A 25,158-nucleotide genomic window follows, 5' to 3' on the forward strand; every position below is an offset into this window, starting at 1 on the left:
ATAGTTGTGGAGCGATCAATGGTCTCTCAGATGATAAAAGAAGAAAAAAGTAGAACATGCCTTCACAACATTTTTATACAAGTATCCACCCTACATCAAATAACAGGACTGAGGCGTGATGGGTCTGAAAGAAGTCCTAAGGGTCATTTATGAAATAGTAAACTAAAGAAGCACGTCAAAATGTCTTTAACCATGCATGATAATGTAGGGTATGCAAGAGGAAGAAGATTGAGGACAGTGTCAGATCCTCAAGGACTTCAATGGAATTCAAAATTAAGGATTTATGAATATCCAGATTTGGGTCCTGGAAGCCATAAAGTTACATTTTACAATGGTCTCAAATTTAAGACTGAAAAACGGAGAGCTCTAATCTATAAAATGCATCTGTACCATATAAACATTTAGAAAACACAGCCAGGGTAAACCAGAAGGGCATAAAATAGCCTAAATTTGTATTGAAGAAGTCTTGTAGGTAGGACTTAATGTAGTATCTGAGGAGGGTGTGTGATCAATAAATAGTGTTAATTAAAAGGGTCTACTACTATTTAGGACCACAGTATGTTGAAAATAATTTAGATACAGTCTAGTTGTTAACTTCTTTTCAACACCAGTTTTCGTGATAAGCCAACCAATATGGTCACTATTACAGCTCCAACAGGGGTGGTCACCAAACTATCCAAGAATCCTGGATGGGAAATCGGAAAGCCATGCAACGGATATATTCCCTGCCACCAGATTGCTGAAAACAAGCCAAATTTGTCTATCTAGATCTATAGGACATTTTGCACCCAACCCCTGTGGTAGCAGGAAAGGCAGTCACATTGGTTGTCACCCCTCAGAAACAGAGCAGTCTAAAGGTTTGACAGAAGACAACCCAAGGGCTTAAAGGGGATTTCCGATAATCAGTATTTATCACCTATCCACAGAATAGGTGAAAAATATTTGATCGTTGGGGCTCCGACCGCTGGTACCCCCACTGACCAGGAGAACGGGCTTACCTTGCCGTTCTGGTGAGCCCCACATGAATGGAGCAGTACTGTGCACACTCGGTGATAAATACGGATTGTGGGAAAATCCCTTAAAGGTGACTTGATTGGAAAAAAGGGTCTTTCTTTTTTTTCCCAGAAACCGACCCACTCTTTCTATGTATATGCATCTCATATCGCATTCACGTGAATGTAATACATGACAGCCCAAGGAAAAGAGTGGTTGTTAGCCCTGTTAGTTGAGGATTTTACATGTGCCAGGATATACCCTTATTCTTGGCAGCATTATTTTTGTACATTAGAATGAATGGGCGTTTTCTAAATGTAAAACCCAAAACTGCACTGTGCACCTATATGTTTTTCTCGATCATAAATGACCCCTTATAAGCATTTCAACAAAAATGAAAAAAATAAATAAAAATCAGTCATGCACCTGTGATGGGAATGGTCTTTGTGAGGTTCTTTTAAGAATCTGTGTTAAGAAACAAAAGAAAAAAATATAAAATCATGGATGTAAAAATAAATAACAAAAGACAATGAAAATGGTTATTTGATAATTCAACTGAAATAAGATTTTTTTTTCCACAATATGATCCCATTGTAGCTTTCGAAATACCAACTATATAGGATGTCTTGTTTTTTATTATATGGGCAAAATCAAACTATTCTGTAAAAGGCAAGCTCACAATTATTCATATGTTTCCAGTTTGGGTGGTTGTATAGCAACAGCAAATGGAACCTCGGAGTGACTACACTGGATCTCCAGGTGTCTATGTATGGAGGTAGCAAAAGTGTGGTTGTAGGTGCAAAGGGGCATATTTTAAAGAAAGTCCCAAGCCTTGAGTTAGGAGTATGTAGAAGTCATATTTTTCCCCCTTCTCCCCCGGTTTGATAGAGGGGCCAGTTGGACCAGCAGTAGAGTGATGTTCTCACCATTGGAGACATTCTTCAACAGAGGAAGAGACAATATTTTATATTTTAATACTACTCTGCATATATATATTCTTGTAAATGTAGCGTATGGCAAACTTCTACAATGTCTATGAATTACAGACATTAGAAAAAGGTTGCCACCATAATTCATTTCTTTCGTAATGGAATGAAACACCCGGAACTCCCACGAACCTTATGTGACATTAGAACCACAGGGAGTCTGGGTATTGTGGCCGTAATATAGACACTAAGGATTGCTGCTGTATAGATCTATAATACAGTGACCATAGCCTGTTATAGGCCAATACTAGACCTACAAAATCATAACATGCTCCAACACGTGTATTACGGAAGTATTCTCTCCTAGAAGTATTGCTACCAGAGAAGAATATGGTGTCTCATCATATGGAGGCACACTGAGTACCTATAGTGCCATACAGAGTCCATGCGACCTTATTTGACATTGAAAACATATATATATTTTTTTGTGAACATAAAAAAGCAACTGAAACCAAAATGTGAAAACTATTAATGAGGAGGAAAATCTTGAGACAGAGGGTATAAGATGACTCTAAATAAATGTAGGATGGGTAGAAAGCACTACCAATATGTTACAATACAATACTCATGCCCACATAATGCAAATAATTACAGGTTAAATAAAAAAAAAAATTGCATTCACATTCATATTGCTTGTACTATATGTGGCTCTATGTATATACCAAGCTTCATCACGTTTTACAAGCCGTTTCAATAAGATCTAGGATTTACGGCTCATTCTGCAACCTGAAGCATCACATGTCACGTGAGGTTTGAGGTTTCACTAGACAAAAAACGAAGAATTAAAGTAGCCATTACATGCAGGGTGTAGTCGGCACAGAGTTCCGGTAAGCTATAATTCTAGTGAACACACTGCTATGCCCATGACTCATTCTCCTGGAAAGTTGCATTTTACTATGGGAAAGTATTAAACATTTTTTCCCATTAATCTTCTCCTCAACATAAAATGTGTGATGGTGCAAAGAATGAGAACTTATAATGCTTGACCGAACTTTATTAACAAGCACAACTTGGCAAGATGCATTCATTAGATGTTCCGAGCCCAAGCCCCCAGTCTGATTATACAGGAATGCCAGCTATGTCTACTTGTTCGTAATGAACCACCCTTTCTTTGAAGGGCACTGGTGCCTCATTGGTGTATATATATATAATGCAGATATTGTCTTTTAATTTCGGACCAGGGGCGGAAGTACCATTGGTGTAAACTGTGCAGTTGCACAGGGGCCCAATTGGTTAGGGTGGGCCCACTGCCACCTTTAAAGCAGCTTTTTACGGTCTATTGGATTCCATGTATGGACTAAGCTATTGACAATGGGTAAGAATTACTGATGAATTGTTAGGGAGACAGGACGGTTGGATGTTCTTTGGTGAGCTAATGGAGACACATATGGTATGTCAGGCCCTATGAGTTACCACCATAGTTTCTTTCAAAATGTGGGCAAATAGACTAAATGTAATAAATAAATTTATGTATAAAAATATCGTTTTAATAAATATTTGTAGATTTTTTTTCCCCCCTAGATTATTTACCCAACAGTATGATCATTTTACTTGATTACATGAACCTGCCCATGTATATGGAGGTATGTCTACAAGGATCTTGTAAGCCACGGCAGATCCATGGTTGACCGCATGTTATTTCAAGCTACAGAGTTGGACTGGGCCTAGGTTGTGAACAATAACGGGCCCCCAATACAAAAGAGTCCAAAGATCCAGCAGAAGACAACCCCATTTTGAGCCAATCACTTGGCACTAACATCTATAAGGTGGCACTGGAGGAAAGCTTAACCAGCTTAAAAAGGGGCTATGCACTTTGGACAAACCCTTTTTTGGGAACCCTAGCAATCTGTAATCTGGGGATACTCGACAGCAAGTGTTTATTTCCCCTGCAGGGCCACCACAGAGGAAAATACTTGATGCCCATTAAAACCAATAGGCTGTCTTTGTAAAGAACATACGTGCTGGATCCGCCAGTAGACAGGCGCTATTTGTATACACATTCTGCTCTGGCTCCCCCACTATGCCCTAATAGGGTATTTGAAAATGGGTTTTCTTAACCAGACACCCCCTTTAAACCTTCTCGGTCATTCATATTCATACCTTAAAATACTGATTCTACCAACAGGAGCATTCAATTGGTAGGATTTGTAAAAAACTAATGTTGGAACATATTTTAAAAACAGGACGTCCTGGCAGGACATGTATTATAGCCCAACTATACTAGAAAGAAAAAATTCAGTTGCCCCAAATCCATTATCTAAAAAGTGTTAAATCAAAATGCTAAATAAAATAGATAAAACATACATATAGATAAAAAATATCTTCTCATTCTAGTTCTATGAGGAGCACTGTAGGGGTGTAGGAATTTTTTTTTTTTTATAACCATACCGAATTCTATATTTTAGGTTTTATTTTAAAAATAAATTTCAAAAAGTTGTTAAAACCAGAGAATTTTTTTATGCAAACCTCAAGTGCATTCCACAGATTCCATAGCTTTACCTTTAGAAACGTGAAAAATTAACATTATCAGATACAACAAACTCTATTGAGTGCAAATAATAGTGAAGAAAATCCTCACCTCTTCCCTTGCAGATATGATTGGCGCTGGTGTGTTTGGCACAGAACTTAAAGAGGTACTGTGTCCCGTTCCTGATGAGCTCTGAGAATCGCCATCTCCGGCCACGTCATGAATCTCTTTAGCTAAGCAAGCCACGTCATTTACGAGGGTTTGACTCAATCTATGGCAAATATCAAAAAGTCAGCCCGGTCTTAAAAAAAAAAAAGTTGCGTCTCTTTCATGATGCTTTATGATAAATGGGAAAAGGTAAAGACAAAATGTGAAAAGATGTAGGGTGCACTAGCTAATTTTGGATCGGTCTCTTTGCATTATTTTGCTGAGAAAAATTATAAGATGCCAAGCACTAGGATATCACCACCACGGTTATATTTAAAGCCATTTTGTAATAATAAGCTCTGACGGGTCTGACTGGCATATCATTAGTATCACGTCGTCCATTGATTTTGATGGACATTTTGTTATACATGGACGCCGTTCTATTAAAGTTATCGCTCATTCTGGAATACTGGTGGGAGGGTCCGAGCTGTTGGATCCCACAGATGAGACAATAGTGAATAATTTGTCAATTAGAATATATATCAAAAAACTAACTTTACAAAATATTAAATTATCTAATGACTTTATATTAATAGTCTTGGAATTTCCTCCAAATTTTAATTATTTATTAAAACCTCCATTTTCAGACACAAGCTCTACTATAGCAACAACTACTATTGATGACATCCATATGATGAAATTCATATGACGTTGTCTCAGCACAGCTCCATTTATTATCATCACTAAGTATAGCCTGGTTGTTTGAAGTAATGAAATGTAATATTGTGTGAATAAATATAAAAAGGTAGAGTTAGAGAGTAAGGGCCTGTTCACATCACCGTTCATTTCCGTTCCGGGGTTCCGTCAGAGGTTTCCGTCGAGTGAACCCTGCAACGGAAAGTGAAAGTGAAAGCACAGCTTCCGTTTCAGTCACCATTGATCTCAATGGTGTCGGAAACCTCGCTAATGGTTTCCGTTCGTCACCGTTCCGGCATGTTTCCGGTTTTCCGACGGAATCAATAGCATAGTCGACTCCGCTATAGAACGGTGATGTGAACAGGCCCTAACATGTGCCACATCATAGGATAAAAACTTTTGACTGTGCTATTGTTTCCGTCAAAACGACGGGTTCGGTGCACAACAGAGAAAAACGGAAACAATGGGCACTGGATCCATCACCATGGAAATAAATGGTGATGGAAACCTTTCCGTTTGTGACTGTTCAGGGTCCCGTTCTGACGGAAATCTCCGACGGAACGTCAGAACGGGACCCCAACGTAGATGTGAAAGAAGCCTTATTCTCACAGATGTCAAGTGACCTTCTTGAAAGATAAGTAAGATTCCACTAAAGACTTCTCTAATTAGGCTTTGACTACAGAGCAACATCCATAAAGGGTAAACAGAACTGGTCACTGACAGTCCCCTTTAAATTAGGGAATCTATTTGGGGCTCTGTAAGATGGCCCGCTCTATATGCAAATAGCTTGGTCATTTCGAGTGATTGGCCGAAGGTGATCATGTAGCATCATCCAAGGCTGCTCATTGTCTTAAAAAGGGGTCTGTCACTGTGACATATTCCCTCTCAGATGATGGATGTTGCGGTGTAATCCCAGCCTAATTAGAGAATAATTCCACCAGAAACATCTAACTGTTGCTCAGTTTTCAAGGTCATTTGGAGCGGAATCTATCAAAATCGAGGATCAGGGTTTGGAGGAGGAGACAATATATGTGCCAATAGCCCTTCACATAAATTTCCAAAAAACTACTAAACTACTAAAAAACAATTGCTAATAATACTCAACTTGGACTAAATGATATGGGTAGCACAACAGTCATATTCTATACATACCATATGTCGATTTTCGGTTTGGCTTACCAAATTTATACTGTGAACTCTCACCTGGCAATTTCTGCTATTTCTTCTGACTGGGCTATGAAGTTATTGTAGACCTCTTGCTCATCGTCATCATCATCCGGAAGAGTGCTCTGCCGCTGGCGGACAGGCACATTATGTGTCCTGGGAGTCTGTGTGGCTGTTGAAGTATGGGATCGTTTGTGTTTAGGAGTACTGTGATTAGAGCCATATTCCTCCTCAGATGTAGAAATATAATCTGAACCCTGCTGTCTCCGTCTTGAAGCTTATAAAATGAATTGGTTTCGGAGAAAGAGAAAGTCAAAAAGATCAATCATTTCCTAACACCAGTGAGATCGACAGGTAGGAATTCTGTGGATTTATGATGGCCAATATACAAGTTGTTCAATGATGGGAGTAGTTATGAGAGCCATGACAATTTTTTACATTCCCACTGCATATTTTGCACCATAAATTGGTCAAGATTGTGTAACATCGATGTTTTATTGCAGCGTGAAATTAAGAATAAACATTTTTTACAGCCACTCTGGGCCCCATGTCATGGAGCCCAGAATGCTTTTCACTATCCCACGAAAGTAGATCTCCTCTTACTGGTCAGCAAAAGACTCACCTAGTCTAAGAAAACATTTTGGCTCTTTGTTGAATTGCATCATGGTCCCAAAGGCCCATAAATTGATGAGTGTTTTAGTCCATAAACACACTACATATACTGTTAAAGGCTATGTACACCTTTTTAACTCTCAATGTATGATCTCAATACATCTGAAATTAAAAATGAGGCAACTTTGCAAATTGTCTTGATTAAAAATTTCCTTTTCTTTTCTACAGCTCTCATTTGACTATTGTGTCTTCATGGTAACAGACTACAAACAAACCCGGTGTAGTCTGATCCTGCAGTCATACTTTCTCCCATCGGTCACTTATTTCTCGTTAACCTAATAAATGTCTGTTACAAGACGTAAGGGACAGATGCTAGAGACTAGGAATGCAGGACTAGACTACGCAGCATTTGTTTGTAGTCTGAAACCATGGAGATGCATAGTTTTGTATATTAGCTGTAGACCAAAAAGGTAGTAAATGTTTAAATCAAGACCGTGTGCAAAGGTCTTATTTTTGATTTCAGAAGAATTGAAGTCATTATTTGAAGATAGTGTACATACCTTTTTACGTGACCATGGACAATTTTAGCAACAATTTGGCTCGACATATGTGGTTAAGCCCAGTCTCTTGAGATAGAGCTTGGTAAACAGACACCGAAACTTGCATCACAACTTGTATTTAGGCTCAATAGAAATCAGTAGTCAATTAATATAGAAAACCGTAGACAAGGAAGTTTGTTGTACAACTTAGGGCTAGATTTACAATAGGTGAACTTGTAAGTTGGCACAAGATTAAAAAGTATACAAAATGGGTGACAAATTCTGTAATACCAACGAGACGACCAATATTAAGAATTGTTAAATCTAGCCCTTAGAAGAAAACTTAATTATGTATTTCATTGTGATAATCTGCAGACCATATATACGTTTCTACTGTTCTGGTTTGGATCGTATGTAGTAGTCTTTTTAGGTAGACCAATGCAAAGTGGGCAGCTTTACGATCTTCAATTTAGATATTGTTTTGTAGACAAATATATACTGGTATGGGTTACAGGCTATACATTAACAAGAATTTGGAGGATCTAAAGTCCTGCTGCAACTGGGAGATGGATAGGTTCCCTGAAAATGTTTTAGCACAGGCTAAAACGTCGCAGAAAATAATAGAAACACTTATAGGTCTGCAAAAAACAATAGAGGACCTATGCAATAGAGTGGAGAAACCGCAAGAATAAAACCATATACGCCAAAAAATTTCATTAAAAGTTAGAAAATTGATAAAGAGATTTTGTAGATCATCATACACGAAGGCAAGAAACAAATTGTGGCAATTTTTAAAATAATTAATAACTATCAAATTGTTAAAGTATTTGCGGGATCTCACTCATTAATACATAGCTACTCTGGGAAATCTAAATATATTGATAATGGAATTAAAGAAGAGCTACCAAAAGATGGATAGTTAAACCACTTAATGTGACAGAAAAATTGAATTATCGTATACCGGTCTTGAGTTATCAGAGTTTGCCGTTACAGGCCATCTGTAATTAGAGCTTATGTCCCTATGACAACCCTCCCTGCATTGGTACCAAGGCAGCTTAGTGTTACACATAGCAACCAATCAGATTTCTTCTTACATTATTTTACTTGTACTAAAAAAAAAAAAAAAAAAATATAGCAAAAAGCTAGATTCTGATTAATGTGGAGCTGTAATGTATAGGAACATCATAGGTAGGTCACAGAGACAATCGGCAAAGAACTCCCTTCCTACAGAAGTTCCAGACGGCAACCTCGGATAGTAAAGGGATAAGACGAACATTAGTGGGATTTGACTACATCTCCTGGTAGTTCTTCTTTAAAATTAAAATGTTAAGAAAGTTCTGATAGGAAAGGTATTAAAATAAATTCAGTGCTTGTGTTACAGACTTTGGAATAAAACCGTTAGTGTGCTACCCAGAGGGAAGGAAAAACCAATTCATTTGAATACATAATTTTTACTGTATTCATTGAACTTCTTGTTTTCATCCATTTTGCATCCAGGACAGAGCCAACATTTTCCACATCTATAAACAGCGGGTCTCCTTAAAAGTATTCTCAAAAGGAACATAAATGATAGTTTATAGAAAGTACCATCAATACAATTCAATTTGACCTTGGACACACCTCCATTTAAAGGGGATCTCTTGTCTCCTGACATTTGTGTTTAGTAAATACTTCCCCATAAAATAATAATTCTGCAGCATCTTTTCCATGCCTTTTGCTTTTTTTCCATTCCTCTGCTATTCCTTCTGGAAACTTATAAATAAGTCACGGGTTGGACCACTAAGTGTTACCATGTTACCATTCCCCTTGCCAAAGGGAGTGTCCCTACACACTACCCTGACAGTGTCAGTATTGATTGGACAGTGTAAGACTTCGTAGGGACACTTCCTACTGAAAAGCAGAATGGTAATGTCCAGTTGTCAATTTATTCTGACATTTCCAGGAGGAATAACAAAGGAATAAGACAACAAAAAGTTATAAGAACAGGTGTTCCTGCGTTGCCATTTCATGGGAAATACATGTATTTACTAAAACAGGCTTGTCAGGAGACATAACAGGGCTTCCTAAGCTAAAGGGTAAACTTATAAACAACTTTTGACATGTTAGAAATTTTTAATTGGTGGTGGTCTGAGCACTAAGACCCCCACCGATCGCTAAAATCAAGCGGCAGAAGTGCTCAGATGAGCACTGTGCTGTTTTGTTCCTGAACGGCTTTCCTTGGAAAGTCGAGCAAGCGGTGTATGGACTTTGTATTGAGCCCGTACACCTCAAACTCGGCTTTCCGAGGAAGGGCGATCAGAAGCGAAGCACCACAACGCTCACGCCACCGCTTTGGCCAATTCCTTTTAGCGAGCGGTAGGGGTCTCAGTGCTCAGACCCACACCGATCAAAACTTCTGACAGGTCACTATGACATGTGAAAAGTTTCAAAGTTACTCTTGAACTCTTTTACTCTTCTGAGTTGTTCAGGAGGCCTCTTATTAGGCCAATTTGGGTATATGGAAGCCATAGAGGGAAGTCCCGAACTTGGGACTACTCTCTTTGAGACAGAACGGAAAGCCACTGCAAAGAGTGTCTCCCACCCTAATGGAATAGAATGGGCACTGTGAAATATATTTCCCCTGCAGTGGACGCAGAGAGCAGCCCCTGGCAATAACCGTTAAGCACCAGTTAGAGAAGCCAGCCTGTGGCAATCAGTTCTCAGTTGGCTTCATTCTAAGAAGGGGTTTCCAAACAGGACAATTTTTTTAAATAATGCACTTCTATAGTTTTCAGTTACAACATATAGGGCCATATTTGATGCCAATAGCAGTCAATGAATTCCAGATGTTCTTTTTATGCTGAAAATTAAGGCAGGGATCTCATTGAATGCAGTGGTTAACTCCTCTGCTTTGCCTGCACAAAGTTTTGTAAATGAGGCCCATAATAATCTTATTCGAGTGAAATTAGAATTTAAAAAAAACAATCCAATAAAAGAGAGTCTCGTCAATGGGAAATATATATATATGTAGGCTAAGAGAAACCAAGAAAAAAAAAAAAAACAACTTACAGGAAGAGTACTTCACACTACCAGAGCGTGCCCGAGTTAGAGGTGGTTTTGGTGTAGGTGCCACTGTTTTTTTGATAGGTTGTTTAACTTCTGCCATGGCTGGTTTTCGACTTGTATAGCTGTGGTCAACACTACGTCCTGAAAACCCAGTACGTGGAGAGGAAGTCTCAGAATCGCTTGGCACATTGAATGAGCCAGTCCTCTTTCTTGGCATTGCCAGAACGTCCAGCCGGGAGAGCTTTTTTGATTCACTGCTACTTTTTGCTGATGAAGAAGCTTCTGAACTAATATTTAGTTTTTCAGCATCTGCACTTTCATTATCAGATGCTTCCCCGAGACGAGCACGACGTAACTTAGATGCCCTTGTAGGCCTGGGTGTTGATAGGCTATTTGAGCGAGTGAGAGCTTGCTGGACTTTCTGTGCATTTGCAGATATTCTGCTTGCATCCTCTTTAGTTGATTGAGCAAAGGGTCTCCTTCTTGAGAGATTTCTCGAGGAAGAATTTTCATAATCTGAGGATACAGTGTCAGGAACGGATATGTAAGGAAGACTAGAACTTCTTTCTTCATCTGTGAAATCCAAGGAACCACGTGTTCCAGAGCTGCGCTTCATTTCAAACTTTTTGGCTACATCTTTTTTGCTACCTCCATTAGCAGGAACAGTTCTCCGTTTTTCAGAGAGTCTCTCTCGGGCACTTGGCTGGCAGTATTGATCCTGTATTGAAGATGAAGATGATGACTTTTCCTTATGAAGACCCAAAACCCTTGTTTTTTGTGGATGACTTGGTACATTCTTGTCACTAACCAGACTGACTGTACTTGCTGTATCCACATCAGAATCTCCGGATAAGGAATCATCCGGTGGACAAGGAGTATTTTCTATATCATCTAGATGATTCTGAGAAAAGAGCTTAGCTTCAAGAGCAGCCAAGGCATTTTCAGTTTCTTTAAGAATCTGCTGTGTTTCTCGACTGTAGTCCGTGTTAGACTGTGTAACATTCAGATCTTTAAGCAAGGGGTGGGTTGAAATGTGGGGAAGTTTGTTAGAAGATATTTTGCAGCTGGATTTCTCTTTGGTAAAACTTTCTTGCCTAACAAACGAAACAGAATCTCTTGCTTGTTCATATTCTTTTTTCAATAACTGGTTATCTATTTTTGCTGTAGTTGGCATTTCTTGCACGGTTTGATGGTTTCCTTTTGGTTTTACATGGAGATCATGACCTTTATATGGTTTGTGCATCTCTAGGTTGGGCAATATGGAATTTAAGTGGGATAAACTTTCAATCTCACTTTCATTTCCAACATAAAAGCTAGTAGACTTTGGTTCATTAAAAAGTTTATTTATTTTTTGGACACTTGGTTCTTGTAAATCAGTGTCCTCTTTCCTCCGCTTCGTTCTAGAAACTCTTGGCAATTGGTTAGATTTTCTGCTAAACAGACCACCATCATCAGACTTGCTTGCATCGCTAAGACTGTCTGGATCCAAATCTTCTTGTATAAACAGTAGACTATTCGTATCAGAGGGCATGGGTTTCACTTCGTTTTCGATAATCATTGTTTTAGGAGGACTTTCAGAGTAAGACTCGGTAAAGACCAAAATAGTTGGTGTTGGACTTTCAGATTTGTCATTTGGTGGTAGTTGAGGAAGAAGTCGTCTTGTCCTCGAAGGGTAACCAGGATCTCCTTCACCCGTATTTTCAACATGGTCAAAATCTAAAAAACAGAGGGCATTCAATAAGTTGGTGAAAAGAATTCCAAAAGTGGATTAAGATGAGAACGATTGTAAGACTTGTTATATATTAATTAAAAAGCTTCTTGCAAGTTTGAACTCTCTACACACCGAAAATAGAATTTCCAGTATATCTGGCAGGAAAGCTAGTACAGAACAGACTAAGAATGATTTCTGAGCTTCCAGGACTTAGGAGATTCTCACAATCAGAGTTGTCCCAATGCTGACTGAAGACTAGACTGATAAATTCATCTGGAAAAGACTCTAGACATTCCAAAAGCAGAGGCATAACTCAAAGGGGTTGTCCACTACCGGACAACTGATGACCTATCCACCGAATAGGTCATCAGTATATGATCGGTGGAGGTCCGACACCTGTACCCCGCACTGATCAGCTTCTCCGGCTTCCTCTGGGCACCGGACGTCCATGCCGGAAGCAGATCGCTCCGGCCACAGAATAGTGGCTGAGCTGCAGTACTGCTATGCAATGTACGGAGCCAACTGCTTCCGGCTCCATACATTGCATACTGTGCAATGACATCCAGTGCCCACAGGCAGCTGAAGCAGCTGATTGGTGTGGGGTTCGGGTATCGGACCCGCACAGATGATATACTGATGACCTATCCGGTGGATAGGTCATCAGTTGTCTGGTAGTGGACAACCCATTTAAGCTTCTGGGAAAAATCTTTAACGGGCCCCCCACCTACCATGTGCCATATATAATAATGGTGTCTTATGTGGCCCTGGTTTCTGAGGGCCTAAAGGTTTTTCTTTTTGCCAAAGTGCCACTGCTTTGTGTCTGTCCCGAAGGTCTGAGTCAGTTGATTTATCCCAACGGCCCATAATTCTTTAAACAACCGAATAAAATATTCTAGACATCAAAGATAAAGAGCAATAGATATTAAATATATTTAAAGTCTTCATTACCGGAAAAAAGTTTCAATATTTGTCCTATTTTGGACATCTATAACTATGAAGTTTTGAGCACATTACCATCATTTGCCAGTAATCCCATTTTTTGCCCATCTAAGGGAGAAGTCGGTGAGGCATCTGGATAGCTGTCGGCAAGACTTGCCCACCTAGAAACCCATTTCTGGCCACTTTTACTGGAGCCAGATGATTTTCCAGCCTGCAAACATTTATAATTCTAGTCAGAACAAAAACTAGGTTTATACACAAATACAAGAACTGGTCAAGGGCGGCTCCTAAACTCACCGGGATATCAACTTGAGGATCACTATTCATTTTGACTGAGTGATTGGTTGACAGAATTGCAGTCTTGTGATTCACAATGCTCTCATTGAGGGAGGATTCCTCATTTTCTAAATTGATGACTGGTCTGTAAATTGCAGAAGAAATTTTGGAATACTCCTCGGGTTCAAAGACTCCAAATACCTACAAGTGAAGTAAGGATAATTATCCACCATTATACTTATCCTTGAGATGTTATTCTGCACCACACAGTTATAAATGTAGGTACCAAAATCTGGATATGTATCTGAAGGACAAAAATTTTTTTCACTTATATTAAAAGTCTATTTACACCCCTTACAGCATTTCATTCTGTAAATTAGTGAAACTGCCAACATCTTAAGTTAGAAGGGCTAAAAAGCACCTAATATGACCAGTAACTTGGATGAGCTTATTGAAAAACATCTGATCATTAAGGGCTCTGGCTGAATTTCCTTCTGTATTGTATACTCTTTGGCCAGGTTAAAAAGAGGTATTCCAGCCTTTAGAATTTTTCACCTATCCACTGGAAAGGTGAAAGATGCTAGATCCGTGGGAATCGACCGCTGGGACCCTCACCGATCGCCAGATCCCCCGTTCCTCCCAGCAGCAAGATGGAGGCTAGGAGGAATTTAAATGGAGTGGAGGCCTTGCATGTGCGGTACCGCTCCATTCAAAGTCTATGGGGTTGACTAAAACAACAGAGTGCCGATCTAGCATTTTTCACCTATCCAGTGGATAGGTAAAAATTGCTAAATGCTGGGACACACCTTTAAGGCCTTCATTGGTTATATTATAATCTTACACACGATCATGAAGGACTTTAATCAGACATCACCAGAACTGATCAGACTAGAACGACTATTAAATAGAAACGATCATGGTTTTAACAGAACCATCTTTTGGACACATAGTAATATTGAGCTACAGATGCTAAAAGTTTAAGTGACTGTGCCATCCCCTAAACTGGGCCGTAAATAGGAGTCCACCAGCAGGTTAAAAAATAAACTCACCCAACCTCCATTCCCTCGCGGTTTCTTTTCCAGCCCCCTGCTTTACAATGCAGTGGGCGAGCAGTCTCTGGTGCATGACCTCATCAGCTGTGCCCGCCCGCACTACTTACTTACGTAAATTACATGTATCAGCACAGTCTTCGACTACCACTTTCCCCATATTTCCACTGGAGGGAAGTAGTAGTCTGAAAGCCACAGCGAAAGTCACAAATGTGCATCGCCCAAACTACCGCTTTTAGACAATAGAAGGATCCTATTGGAAAGGCGATGTCAGGTCTCAATATAGGTATTCAGCCTTGACATCATATTTAAAGTGACTGTTGCGTTAAGGAAATTTGAAGAATTCGTGTTTTTTTTTTTCTTAGAATATAAGGAATATTCACTTTTACCTGGTCTATCATATTTCTAGCTTCTTCAACTTCTTCATCTTGATTCTCTGTTTCAATAGTATATGTCCCAGCATCGCTCAGGCTGTCGTCCTCTTCAGTTTTCTGTACCCTCACTGGCCTACATTCAGAAAATGGTGTCATGGATATTGGAACTGAAGGCCCCATTACGGAGGATTGTACTTGATGGCACGCTGCTGGTGTGACTATTGTTGTTAACGGCAATGTCATAGGTTTTTCTACTGCATCTTTTAAGATCTCCGCCTGCTCCCGCAAATACTCGGCCACAAACTCCTGGGCAAACTTGGATTTTTTTCCAATGCTACCATAGCACTTCACTGGAGGTTTTGCGGTTACAGGGCCAGTACTTATTCGATCCTCAGTCTTTTCTCTCCTAAAAGAATTGGACCTTTGAGGAAATGAAGAATTTACCAGTGGTTTTGGAACCAGAGGAGCTGTAGTTGTCCCATTAGTGGTCAGCTTCTCAGCAGGTAAAACTCCTTTCTTCTTGTCACTTTTTCCTTTGTTGACCGGTTCAGCATCATTTTGTGAAGCGTTTGCACTGTGTGTGAAGGACTGAGACCTCTTTTTTCGAGGTGCATCCTCATCAAAGAATTCTATAACGAATGCTTGCTGATTGTGCAGCAGTTCTTCAGGCTCCAGCTTTATCTGTCGTTGAAGCTTGCCCTGATCAGAGTGTGCATTCTCCTTCTCTGGAACAGGTCCGGGTGGATCTTCTGAATCACTTTGAGTCCCATCTTCATGTCGGTTACCTGAAATAATGAATACAATCATATAATGACCACATTTAAATGAACTCTCCAAGATTTAACATTTTACTTAAACTCTACATATAAACTTTTCAAATAGTCCAAATATTCTCCAAATAGTTTCCTCTTTCTCGTGGCAATATTGGCTGGAAGAATGCCGGTTGCTGCTTGGACTCATTTAGTCATACACCTTCGAGACAGGTAGAGCGACAGGCAGAGCCACATGAGCTCACTCAACTCGTCTTTATGTTAAATGCAATTATTATCCAATAGTGGAGTGATGGAGGTGAGCAGATACCAGGGACATAGCTAGGGAGTGGCTGGCGGGGCATGTGCCCCAAATGCAGAGAGCCGGGAAAGGGACCAATAAGCCACTCTGCCTTGGCCAGGGATTCAGATACAGGGCTTAAAGGGAAGGTGTCATGAATTATTTTTTTTTATCATATTGCTTTTAATAGGATATTAACATAAATTTAATTTATTTGAGTTCTACATTTTACTTTGTTTTTACTTTTACTTCTCTATGGGGGCTGCCATTTTTTTCCATCTCTGTATGTTTCGATTAACGACCCAGAGATGGAATACGGCACATATAAGCCCATAGAGAATGCGAACGGGAGCCGTTCCATTCTCTGAAGCGTACGCAGTCTGTGTGGGAACGGCGCATGCGCTGTTCCCACACAGAACAAGACGAAGCTTGTTCGCAGAGCAAAATCCGGCGCCATTTTCATGTGGACCGGAAGCCTCTCCCGGACAGTAAGATGACGACTTCTGGCTGTGGCTTCCGGCCATATGTTCAAGGAAGCGAAGGCGCAAGGAATAGGAGTGGAGGCGGCGGCAGGAGAAGGTAATTTATGTTCGTGTATGTGATGTGTGTATAATGTTCATATATGTTCGTGTAAGGCTGGGTTCACACGACCTATTTTCAGACGTAAACAAGGCGTATTATGCCTCGTTTTCCGTCTGAAAATAGGGCTACAATACGTCGGCAAACATCTGCCCATTCATTTGAATGGGTTTGCCGACGTACTGTGCAGACGACCTGTAATTTACGCGTCGTCGTTTGACAGCTGTCAAACGATGACGCGTAAATGGACTGCCTCGGCAAAGAAGTGCAGGACACTTCTTTGCCACGTAATTTGAGCTGTTCTTCATTGAACTCAATGAAGCACAGCTAAAGATTTACGAGCGTCTCAGACGGCTCGCAAAATGCGAGGAGGAGCATTTACGTGTGAAACGAGGCAGCTGTTAACAGTCTGTCTTTTCACACGTAAATGCTTCTCATCGTGTGAACATACCCTTATACTGTCTGCTGAGCACTGTATCTAATCCTCCTACACTGTGCAGTCGCTCAGAAAATGGCGGCACAGAGTGTTGGAGGTTTGAAGAAATTGAAACCCTTCCTTCTCCTGGCACTAGCCAGAAGAAGGAAGGGGGGATTGTGTGAGGACACTAGAGAGAGAGTATGTCCACCCCAAATTTGCAGCATAAATCAATCAATGAGGTTGCTTTACCACATTGACCATGCTGCAATTCTGGGAACTGCTCCCTCTAGTGGCCAGCACATGGAAAGGTTATAAAATAGAATCTAATTTATAATATTTCCTGACTTGTGAAAAAATTAAAACAATGTGTAATCACTTAAATAATAATAATTGTTTAACTAAAGCAACACATTCCCTTTACTCTTTGTCCCCAGGCCAAGGAAAGCTTAGCTGCAAACTCCATCAAAATACAGAGAAACCCAATACACGAGGGAAAGAGAACTTTGTCCAAATAACCTTACAATCATGTTATTCTGGTTTACGGACTCACCTTTGAGAGTCCGATTGTGGATAGGAAGGTCACTCTTCGTACTGTAGACATCTTCTCCAGGAGACGGCCTTCTCATTAAACTTGGGTCATTCTGAACCAACCAGTCAGCTACTTTATTTTCAACCGACATCATTTCATGTGGACCGGTTTCCTTCCCTCCGGTCTTCTTTTGTCTCAATGAGAACTTAGTGACATGGTCCTTAATCTTTATTCTCCCAGGCCGACAGTCATCAAACTCAATGGTGAAAGAGGCATGGCTCTGCATCACTGGGGGTGTAACAGTATCGGTGTCTTTAGTAGGGATTTCATGGACTTGGGCCTCTGGAGATTTGGCTGGCTGCTGAAAGTCTTTTGTAGGAATTTCGAAGTAGCTGGGTTCTCGTCTGAACGAATAGAGTGATTGGTCAGCAAAATCTCTGTACCCTAGATTGCAATTCATTTCTTCTTCGTGTTGAGACATTTCTTTTGGGTGATCTAAAGCATAAATTGAAAATGAATGGTTTGTGATTAAATATTAATTCTATAGCGTAATGTGCTACAAGTAAAAAGCACTTCTGATCACCATTTCCTCATATAGCAAGGAATATCATATTGCTTGTAGAAGTCCAAGTGCATCATATGTCCATGGTCATATTACAAGAATACTAATTGTAGAAAACATACAAAGACAAAATCGTAATATTCTCTTTTGATCCTATTTCGTCTAATATTTTAATATAAAAAATTGTGAGAACTATATAAAGAAGGAGATCATCCATTTCTCGTCTATTGATTCTCACAATTCTGGGTCTAGATGTAAGGCCCCAAGCACACAACCTTAAAAAATCTCCGTAATTGTGGACCGTAATATGGTCCACAATACAGACTCCTCCTCTTCTATTGGCCACGGACACCTTTCCGTATCGCTACAGATAGGTGTCCGGGCCGTTTGAAGTGTACCTCAAAAGATAGGAGATGTCCTATCGTTTGCATTTTACGGGCCGTGCTCCCATACTTTGTATGGGAGGATGGGCCGAGAATGCAGGCTGCGGCTATCGGCCGTGCCAACAATCACAGGCTGTGATTACGGGCACGGCCGTGTGCATGAGGCCTAAGAAGGAGCCTCCCCTACAGCTCTATCTACAATAGGAGACAAACATGCTAAGACACACCCCCTTTACTAAGCCCCACCTTCTTAGCATAATACCAGCCAAAAATGGAAGGGATAAGAAGGAAATTAACAGCTTTGTTCTCTGCAAGATTTCTACAAGACTATTTGTTTCAAGAGTACGTAGAAAATCCTGCAGATTGACAAACACTGTGGACAGGTTTATCTCGGTTTTACTTTTATCATTCATTTATAGGTTTAGTATCCCTTTAAGACATGAAGGCCTTTGCTCAATGGTACTCCCATATTTTCCAATAATAAAATATAATCAGCAAAACCACTCCAGCTCCCTCCGCAATGATAAGTTTTGACAGACAGAATCTGCCTAAAAAGTTAAGGTAACTTTGTAAATCAATTCTTTAAAGGAATACTCTGGTGAATTTTTTTTATCGCCGCCCCCGTTGGAAAAGTGCACTTGTTAAAACGTAGAGCATCCTCTATCCGGGCACTTTGTTGCCGGTTCCCGAGCCACCGTTATGTCACGTGACCGCAATGTGACTGTCTGATTCTTACAGCAACTGCTGTGTGGACTGGAAGTTGCTTTTACTATGCATCTCTCTTAGATGCTCAATGTGAGTCTCATAGGAATCCATAGTGAAAGAGACTTCCGGTTCACACAGCCAACGCTGTAGGAATCAGGCAATCACATTGCGGTCACGTGACATAACGTTGGCCTGGGAATGGAGCATATTGTTCGGCAACAAAGTGTCCGGTAAGAGGATGGCCTGCCCTACCTTTTACCAAGTGTACTTTTCCAACATGGGCCCCACTAAAAATAATTCACCAGAGTATTCTTTTAAACGGGTTATGTGTGGACCGGAAAATATTAGCAGTGTACTCACTGTAATATGTAATTCCACTCGCTAATATACATCCTGGTCCCCAGTCGCGCTGATTAAGACTTTAATAGATTTTTATACCACTGGCGGGGCACCGGAAGTCTAGTGGCACAGTCTTCCTTCATGACGCTTCGTCATGTGAGCGGCCCCGGTGTACTCTTTGTAATTGCTGTATCAGTAGTAGATTTCTGTCCATGGTCATGTGATGGACACCCAGGTGCACTGATCGTTACAGTATGTGTATCAGAGCTGTGTCTTCTAACCAGCCTCCCATTTTTTTTGCGGATCCGTAAATACGGATGCACTACAGACCGTATTTGTGGACAGCGTGCCAGATATGCAGATGACTACGGACCTGTATCTGCGGACCGTAATAAACACTACAGACGTGTGCATGGGGCCTAAGTGGTCCATTACAAGGCATCACCACCTCAATGAAATCTTGTAGTCCGTAGTAGCAAACAACAGTAATCCTCCAAACAAATAAAATAAGTCAATATAGAACAGAGTGTTCACGTAACTCACAGCCTACAGAGCTTTTATTTATTGGATTCACTCCCTAGTCACCAGTAGTAAACGAGAGAAAGATAAACTGGTCTTTGCAAAGCAAATTTCACAGAACAAAGAAGATATTGCCCAGCAACACTGTATAAAGAAATAGGAAGCTGCACATGACAATTTACACCAAGGTGATTCAGTATATTAAGTGTAAAGCTGGACATCGATACAAGATAAACGTCCACTGAACCCACCATTCAACCCGGACGCACCTACTAACAGGCACAATTAGCTGAATAGAAAGCAAGACGACTGGTGGTTGTCAAATAATTATGGCACCGCTTCTCTCAAGGGAAAACAATAGAATAAAATAAATGGAATACACAGGCTGGATTCTATGCCCCCCTGGCCCCAAAAACAGACTGCCAATTGGATGTTACGTAGGGTTAACAAAACAAACAAAAAAAAGACACAGGTCCATCAAGTTCAACCTCTCTAAATAAAGTACACATCATTCATTGCTAGATTAGCTATAACCCTCAATGCCATTTGTCAGTAAATCATCATCTCGCTTATGTCGACATAGTATCTGCCATTACTACATCTTGGAGTAGGGCATTCCATAGTTGGACTACTCTAACTGTAGAGAATCCTTTCCTATATTGATGTCTGAAATATATTTTTTCCACACGCAATGAATGTCCACTGGTCCTTTGTAGAGTCCTTAGAAGGAACAGATCATGTGCTAGTTCTTAGTATTGACCACACATATACATGTTAATAAGATCACCTCTAAGACGTCTTGTTTTCAAGCTGAACAAGCCCAATTTCTCTAGCCTTTCATTGTAAGCGACACCTCCCAACCCATTTAATAATCTAGTCGCCCGCTTTTGAACCCTTTCCAGTTTTCCTATGTCCTTTTTACAATGTGTAGCCAAAACTGAATTCCATACTCGAGATGTGGCCTTACAAGGGATTTAGAGGGGTAATATTACATTTGAATCATGGGTTCTTAGGTCTCGTTTTATACACCCTAAAATCCTATTTGCCTTTGCAGCTGCTGCTTGACATTGAGTGCTGCTGCTTAGCTTATTTGTAACCAGAAAACCCAGGTACTTCTCTTGTTCCATTATCCCCAGTTTTATTCCATCTAATGTATTTGCATTAACACTATTATTGAGTCCTATGTGCATCCAATGGGATCTTGAAGAGGCTCTGTCACCAGATTATAAGTGCCCTATCTCCTACATAATGTGATCGGCGCTGTAATGTAGACAACAGTGGTTTTTATTTTGAAAAACAAATCAATTTTGAGCAAGCTATGCACGATTTTAGATTTATGCTAATTACTTTCTTAATAGACAATTGGGCATGTTTTTACTTTTTTTACCAACTGGGCGTTGTAAAGAGAAGTGTATGACGTTGACCAGTCAGCGTCATACACTTCTCTCCATTCATTTTTAGCAGTATTCGCAACACAGCGTGATCTCGCGAGATCACGCTGTACTGTCACATACTCCCACATTAACTTTACAGAGGTGTCTTGAGAGTGAATAGACATCACCTCCAGCCAGGATGCGATGTCTATTCACACTCCCGACACTTCGGTAAAGAGTCTGTGAATGACAGCATGGCGTGATCTCGCGAGATCACACCATGCTGTGTGAGTAAGTCCCCAAGAAACTTACCCGAAGTGTTGGGAGTGTGAGTAGACATCACGTCCTGGCTGGAGGCAATGTCTATTCACTCTCAAGACATTTCGGTAAAGTTAATGTGGGAGTATGTGACAGCACAGCGTGATCTCATGAGATCACGCTGTGTTGCGAGTACTGCTAAAAATGAATGGAGAGAAGTGTATAACGCTGATTGGTCACTGATGGGTCAGTGTCATACACTTGTCTTTACAACGCCCAGTTGGTAAAAAAGTAAAAACACGCCCAGTTGTCTATTAAGAAACTAATTAGCAGAAATATAAAATTGTTAATAACTTGCTCAAAATGGATCGTTTCTCAAAATAAAAACCACTGTTGTTGTCTACATTACAGCGCCGATCACATTATGTAGAAGATAGGGCACTTCTAATCTGGTGATGGGGCCTCCTTAAAGGTATACTTACTAAATGGAATACTATGTAAAACACAACCCAGCAGCCGCAGAACCTCTATAGATGGAGAGAGAGCCACATGGCAATCAACGGTCTTTTTTTAGTACGAGGTTCTGCAGCAGCTGAGCCCTGTATGATTCATAACAATACCTCAGACAAAGAGGAAGAAGGAACTTCATGTCAACCATTATTTCTATGAAGTTCTCCTTTTGTTCTGCAGCAACCGTGGAGTTTACCATACAGGACAAATTTATTTTATCACATATCACAATATCATGGTAAACTAGCTGACTTAAAGGAGTTGTAGGAAATGAAAAAAGGAGTTTGCCATTTTTTTTCCAGATACAGCGCTATTCTTATCCATAGGCAGTGTCTGTCATTGCAGCTCAGCCCCATCAGCTTAAATGGGGATGAGCTGCAATACCAAACACAGTCCATCAACATAAGTGGCACTGTTTTTGAAAAAAAAAAGCAATCCCCTTTTCTTCCTCATTTCATACAATATCTTTTTACAACGCACCAGTTATGGTGTATACATAAAAAAATAAAAGATTTTTTACTTAACCTAACATGTCATTTAGACATTGTAGGACATATGTGTGTGGGGGGGGGGGGGGGGGGTCAATAGGGATCTCCACCACAGATCCCTGCACTTGGTAAGGAGCAGGACACGTTTAGCAGAATCTCAGATTGCATAAAGCCACTGATTTCAATAGTGCAACATCCTAATGATGAAGTGATGTCATCTGTTAAGAAGTAAGAAGTGCAAATTGGAAATCCCCGTTAACACGATCAGCGTGATGAATGAGTTTTCTGCTATAGAACAACTGAAGGTGTGGGCAGCGCCCAGCTACCTGTTGGCATAGACCCAATGCATAAAATACAAAGCCTATTATAACTCAAGATAACAAGACTATGTGGTCATTTATGTAGAAGGGATTACGAATCCAAGTCTAGAAACAGAGCAGGAAATATTAGGGATAAGAGCAGTCTATCAATGCGGTAGATCAGCCACTGAGGCACGAGGCATATAACGCCTCCATGAGGTTACCAATTTTCCAATGACTGGGTGGTCTCAATAAAGGATCCATCCGTGAAAATGCTACCTTCACTATAAGGGCTCATACACATGACCATTTTTCTTCTGTGTCCTATCCGTTTTTTTTTGTTTTTTTTCTGCAGATAGCATTTCGAACCATCCATTTCTATTTGGCCATGCAAGCATCCATTTTTTTTGATGACGCGTGGGTCTGTTCCGCAAATCATAGAACAGGTCCTATCCTGGTCCGTGTTTGCGGTTCGTCTCACCCACTCTAGTGTATGGGTCCGCGAAAAGAACGGACAGCACATGGAAGCCACTAGGATCTGTGTTTTGCGGTCCGCAAAACCGAAACGATCCTGTGCATGAGCCCTTAATGGATATTAGGTTCACTTTAGGAAAACAAAATTGAAGCATGCTCACCTGAATAGTGGTCTTCTGGCCTCCTACCGTCATGTTTCTCATGTTTGTTATTAGCGTCATCCTCTCCCCACCAAGATGGCTGACCATATAGTGGTGTGCGATATATTGAAGGCTCTAAGAACAAAAACTCATCAGGTTACGTGAAAAGGAAATGTATTATTCAGAATTTTACTGTAAAGTCCATTGCCATACCCCTAACCGACACATCAATAAAGACCATCATAAACGAGAGAGCTGTAGACAATACAAAAGTCATCACCCCAAAAAACAAACAGATTTGATGCTGTAAAACCTATGTTTCCCCAATAATGGCTAGCGGACAGTCAGTGATGGAAGAAAAGAAGCCCATGCCCAACCCTTGTCCCACTCCTAATTGTCCTGGTCACATCTCAAAAATCCACCCTAGTTGTAATTTCAAGATAAGCCACTACTCTCTGAGTACCCAAACCTTAGGATGCCCCAAATTGTAGTGCACGTAGCAGACTGTCCCCCAATGTAGACCACACCTGGTACCTACACAATGGTTCCACCTTGAAAATATTCCACAAATCCAATGCCCATACACTGAGGGCCAAATATAAGTAACATCACTTGTGTGTCATAGGGTTCAGGAGATGCCCAAAAGAGGCTCAGACACCCTGTAGTCACCATATACTGTATGGTAAAAAAAATAATTTTACAGGCACATATATCAAAGTTGCTCAGAAATGCAAAGGATTCCATGAAACATTATAACGGAGTGTGAGAAGAACAACGAGTTCTCCAGAAATAAATAGAGAAGGGTAAAGTAACAGAGCACTGGACGTACACCAATTTCCTAACAGAGGTCAGTTAAAATATGGTTCCCTAAAAACGATAATGGGGTCTGCAGCTGCAAGGTTTGTGAGTGGGGGGGGGGGGGTGACCAGTATAGGTTTACATACTTATATGTTTTCTGCACATAGTTTTTTGCTAACTGCATAGATGTAGGACACATCCACAGGAATCTATATATGCTTCCCATTAATACGGTTGGGATACATGTTACCACTACCCCCCTCATCTAATATCCCAGAGATAAAAGTCTGAGGACTGAATTTTAACAGAGAGTATGTGGGGAAATTAGAGCATGTGGTGAAATTAGAGCATATCTAGTTTCCTATTTTTAAGCCATGTTTATACATTTTTGGAGGATTGTTCCCACTGGCATATCTGTAATCGTCAATGGTCAAAAAAATGGCAACTACGTATGCAGACACCAGGGCATAAGTGTTTCTTGTCTCCTAATAAACCAAGTATCAATGGGTAAACCCATTGGGGCCTTTGGGTTCAGAGTACCTACCATGGTTCTGTATATGGTATTAATAGGGTAACCAGGGCCAGATAACGTAGTTGAGACACCCTTATCAGGGCAGGTTCTCTGCTGGTTTCTGTATGGTCTGCATAAGCGCTTACAGGCATAGTTCTTCTACATTATTTGACAAGCCCATCTACAGTTTCCTCTAAGGCTTTGCTACCCTGAACGCCAGGGCAG

The 25,158-nt window shown here is 40.5% G+C and overlaps 1 protein-coding gene across 5 annotated transcripts in view; it reads right to left on the reverse strand.

The window, feature by feature from the left end:
• Positions 1-25,158, reverse strand: part of CEP170B (centrosomal protein 170B) — a 73,584-nt gene that overhangs the window by 13,612 nt on the left and 34,814 nt on the right. For 2 of the 5 annotated variants that reach the window (XM_075843818.1, XM_075843817.1), the window contains exons 7-15: positions 23,646-23,759; positions 17,596-18,069; positions 15,014-15,783; positions 13,597-13,776; positions 13,375-13,510; positions 10,653-12,365; positions 6,493-6,730; positions 4,558-4,717; positions 1,420-1,458 (exon numbers count right to left, since the gene is read on the reverse strand). In XM_075843818.1, the coding sequence (XP_075699933.1) occupies positions 1,420-1,458; positions 4,558-4,717; positions 6,493-6,730; positions 10,653-12,365; positions 13,375-13,510; positions 13,597-13,776; positions 15,014-15,783; positions 17,596-18,069; positions 23,646-23,759 (3,824 nt within the window). The remainder of the gene's footprint in view (positions 1-1,419; positions 1,459-4,557; positions 4,718-6,492; positions 6,731-10,652; positions 12,366-13,374; positions 13,511-13,596; positions 13,777-15,013; positions 15,784-17,595; positions 18,070-23,645; positions 23,760-25,158) is intronic. The other 3 variants (XM_075843820.1, XM_075843821.1, XM_075843819.1) reach the window with 3 other exon arrangements.

Source organism: Rhinoderma darwinii, chromosome 12 (genome assembly GCF_050947455.1).
Source record: "Rhinoderma darwinii isolate aRhiDar2 chromosome 12, aRhiDar2.hap1, whole genome shotgun sequence".
In the NCBI taxonomy this organism is placed as follows: domain Eukaryota; kingdom Metazoa; phylum Chordata; class Amphibia; order Anura; family Rhinodermatidae; genus Rhinoderma; species Rhinoderma darwinii.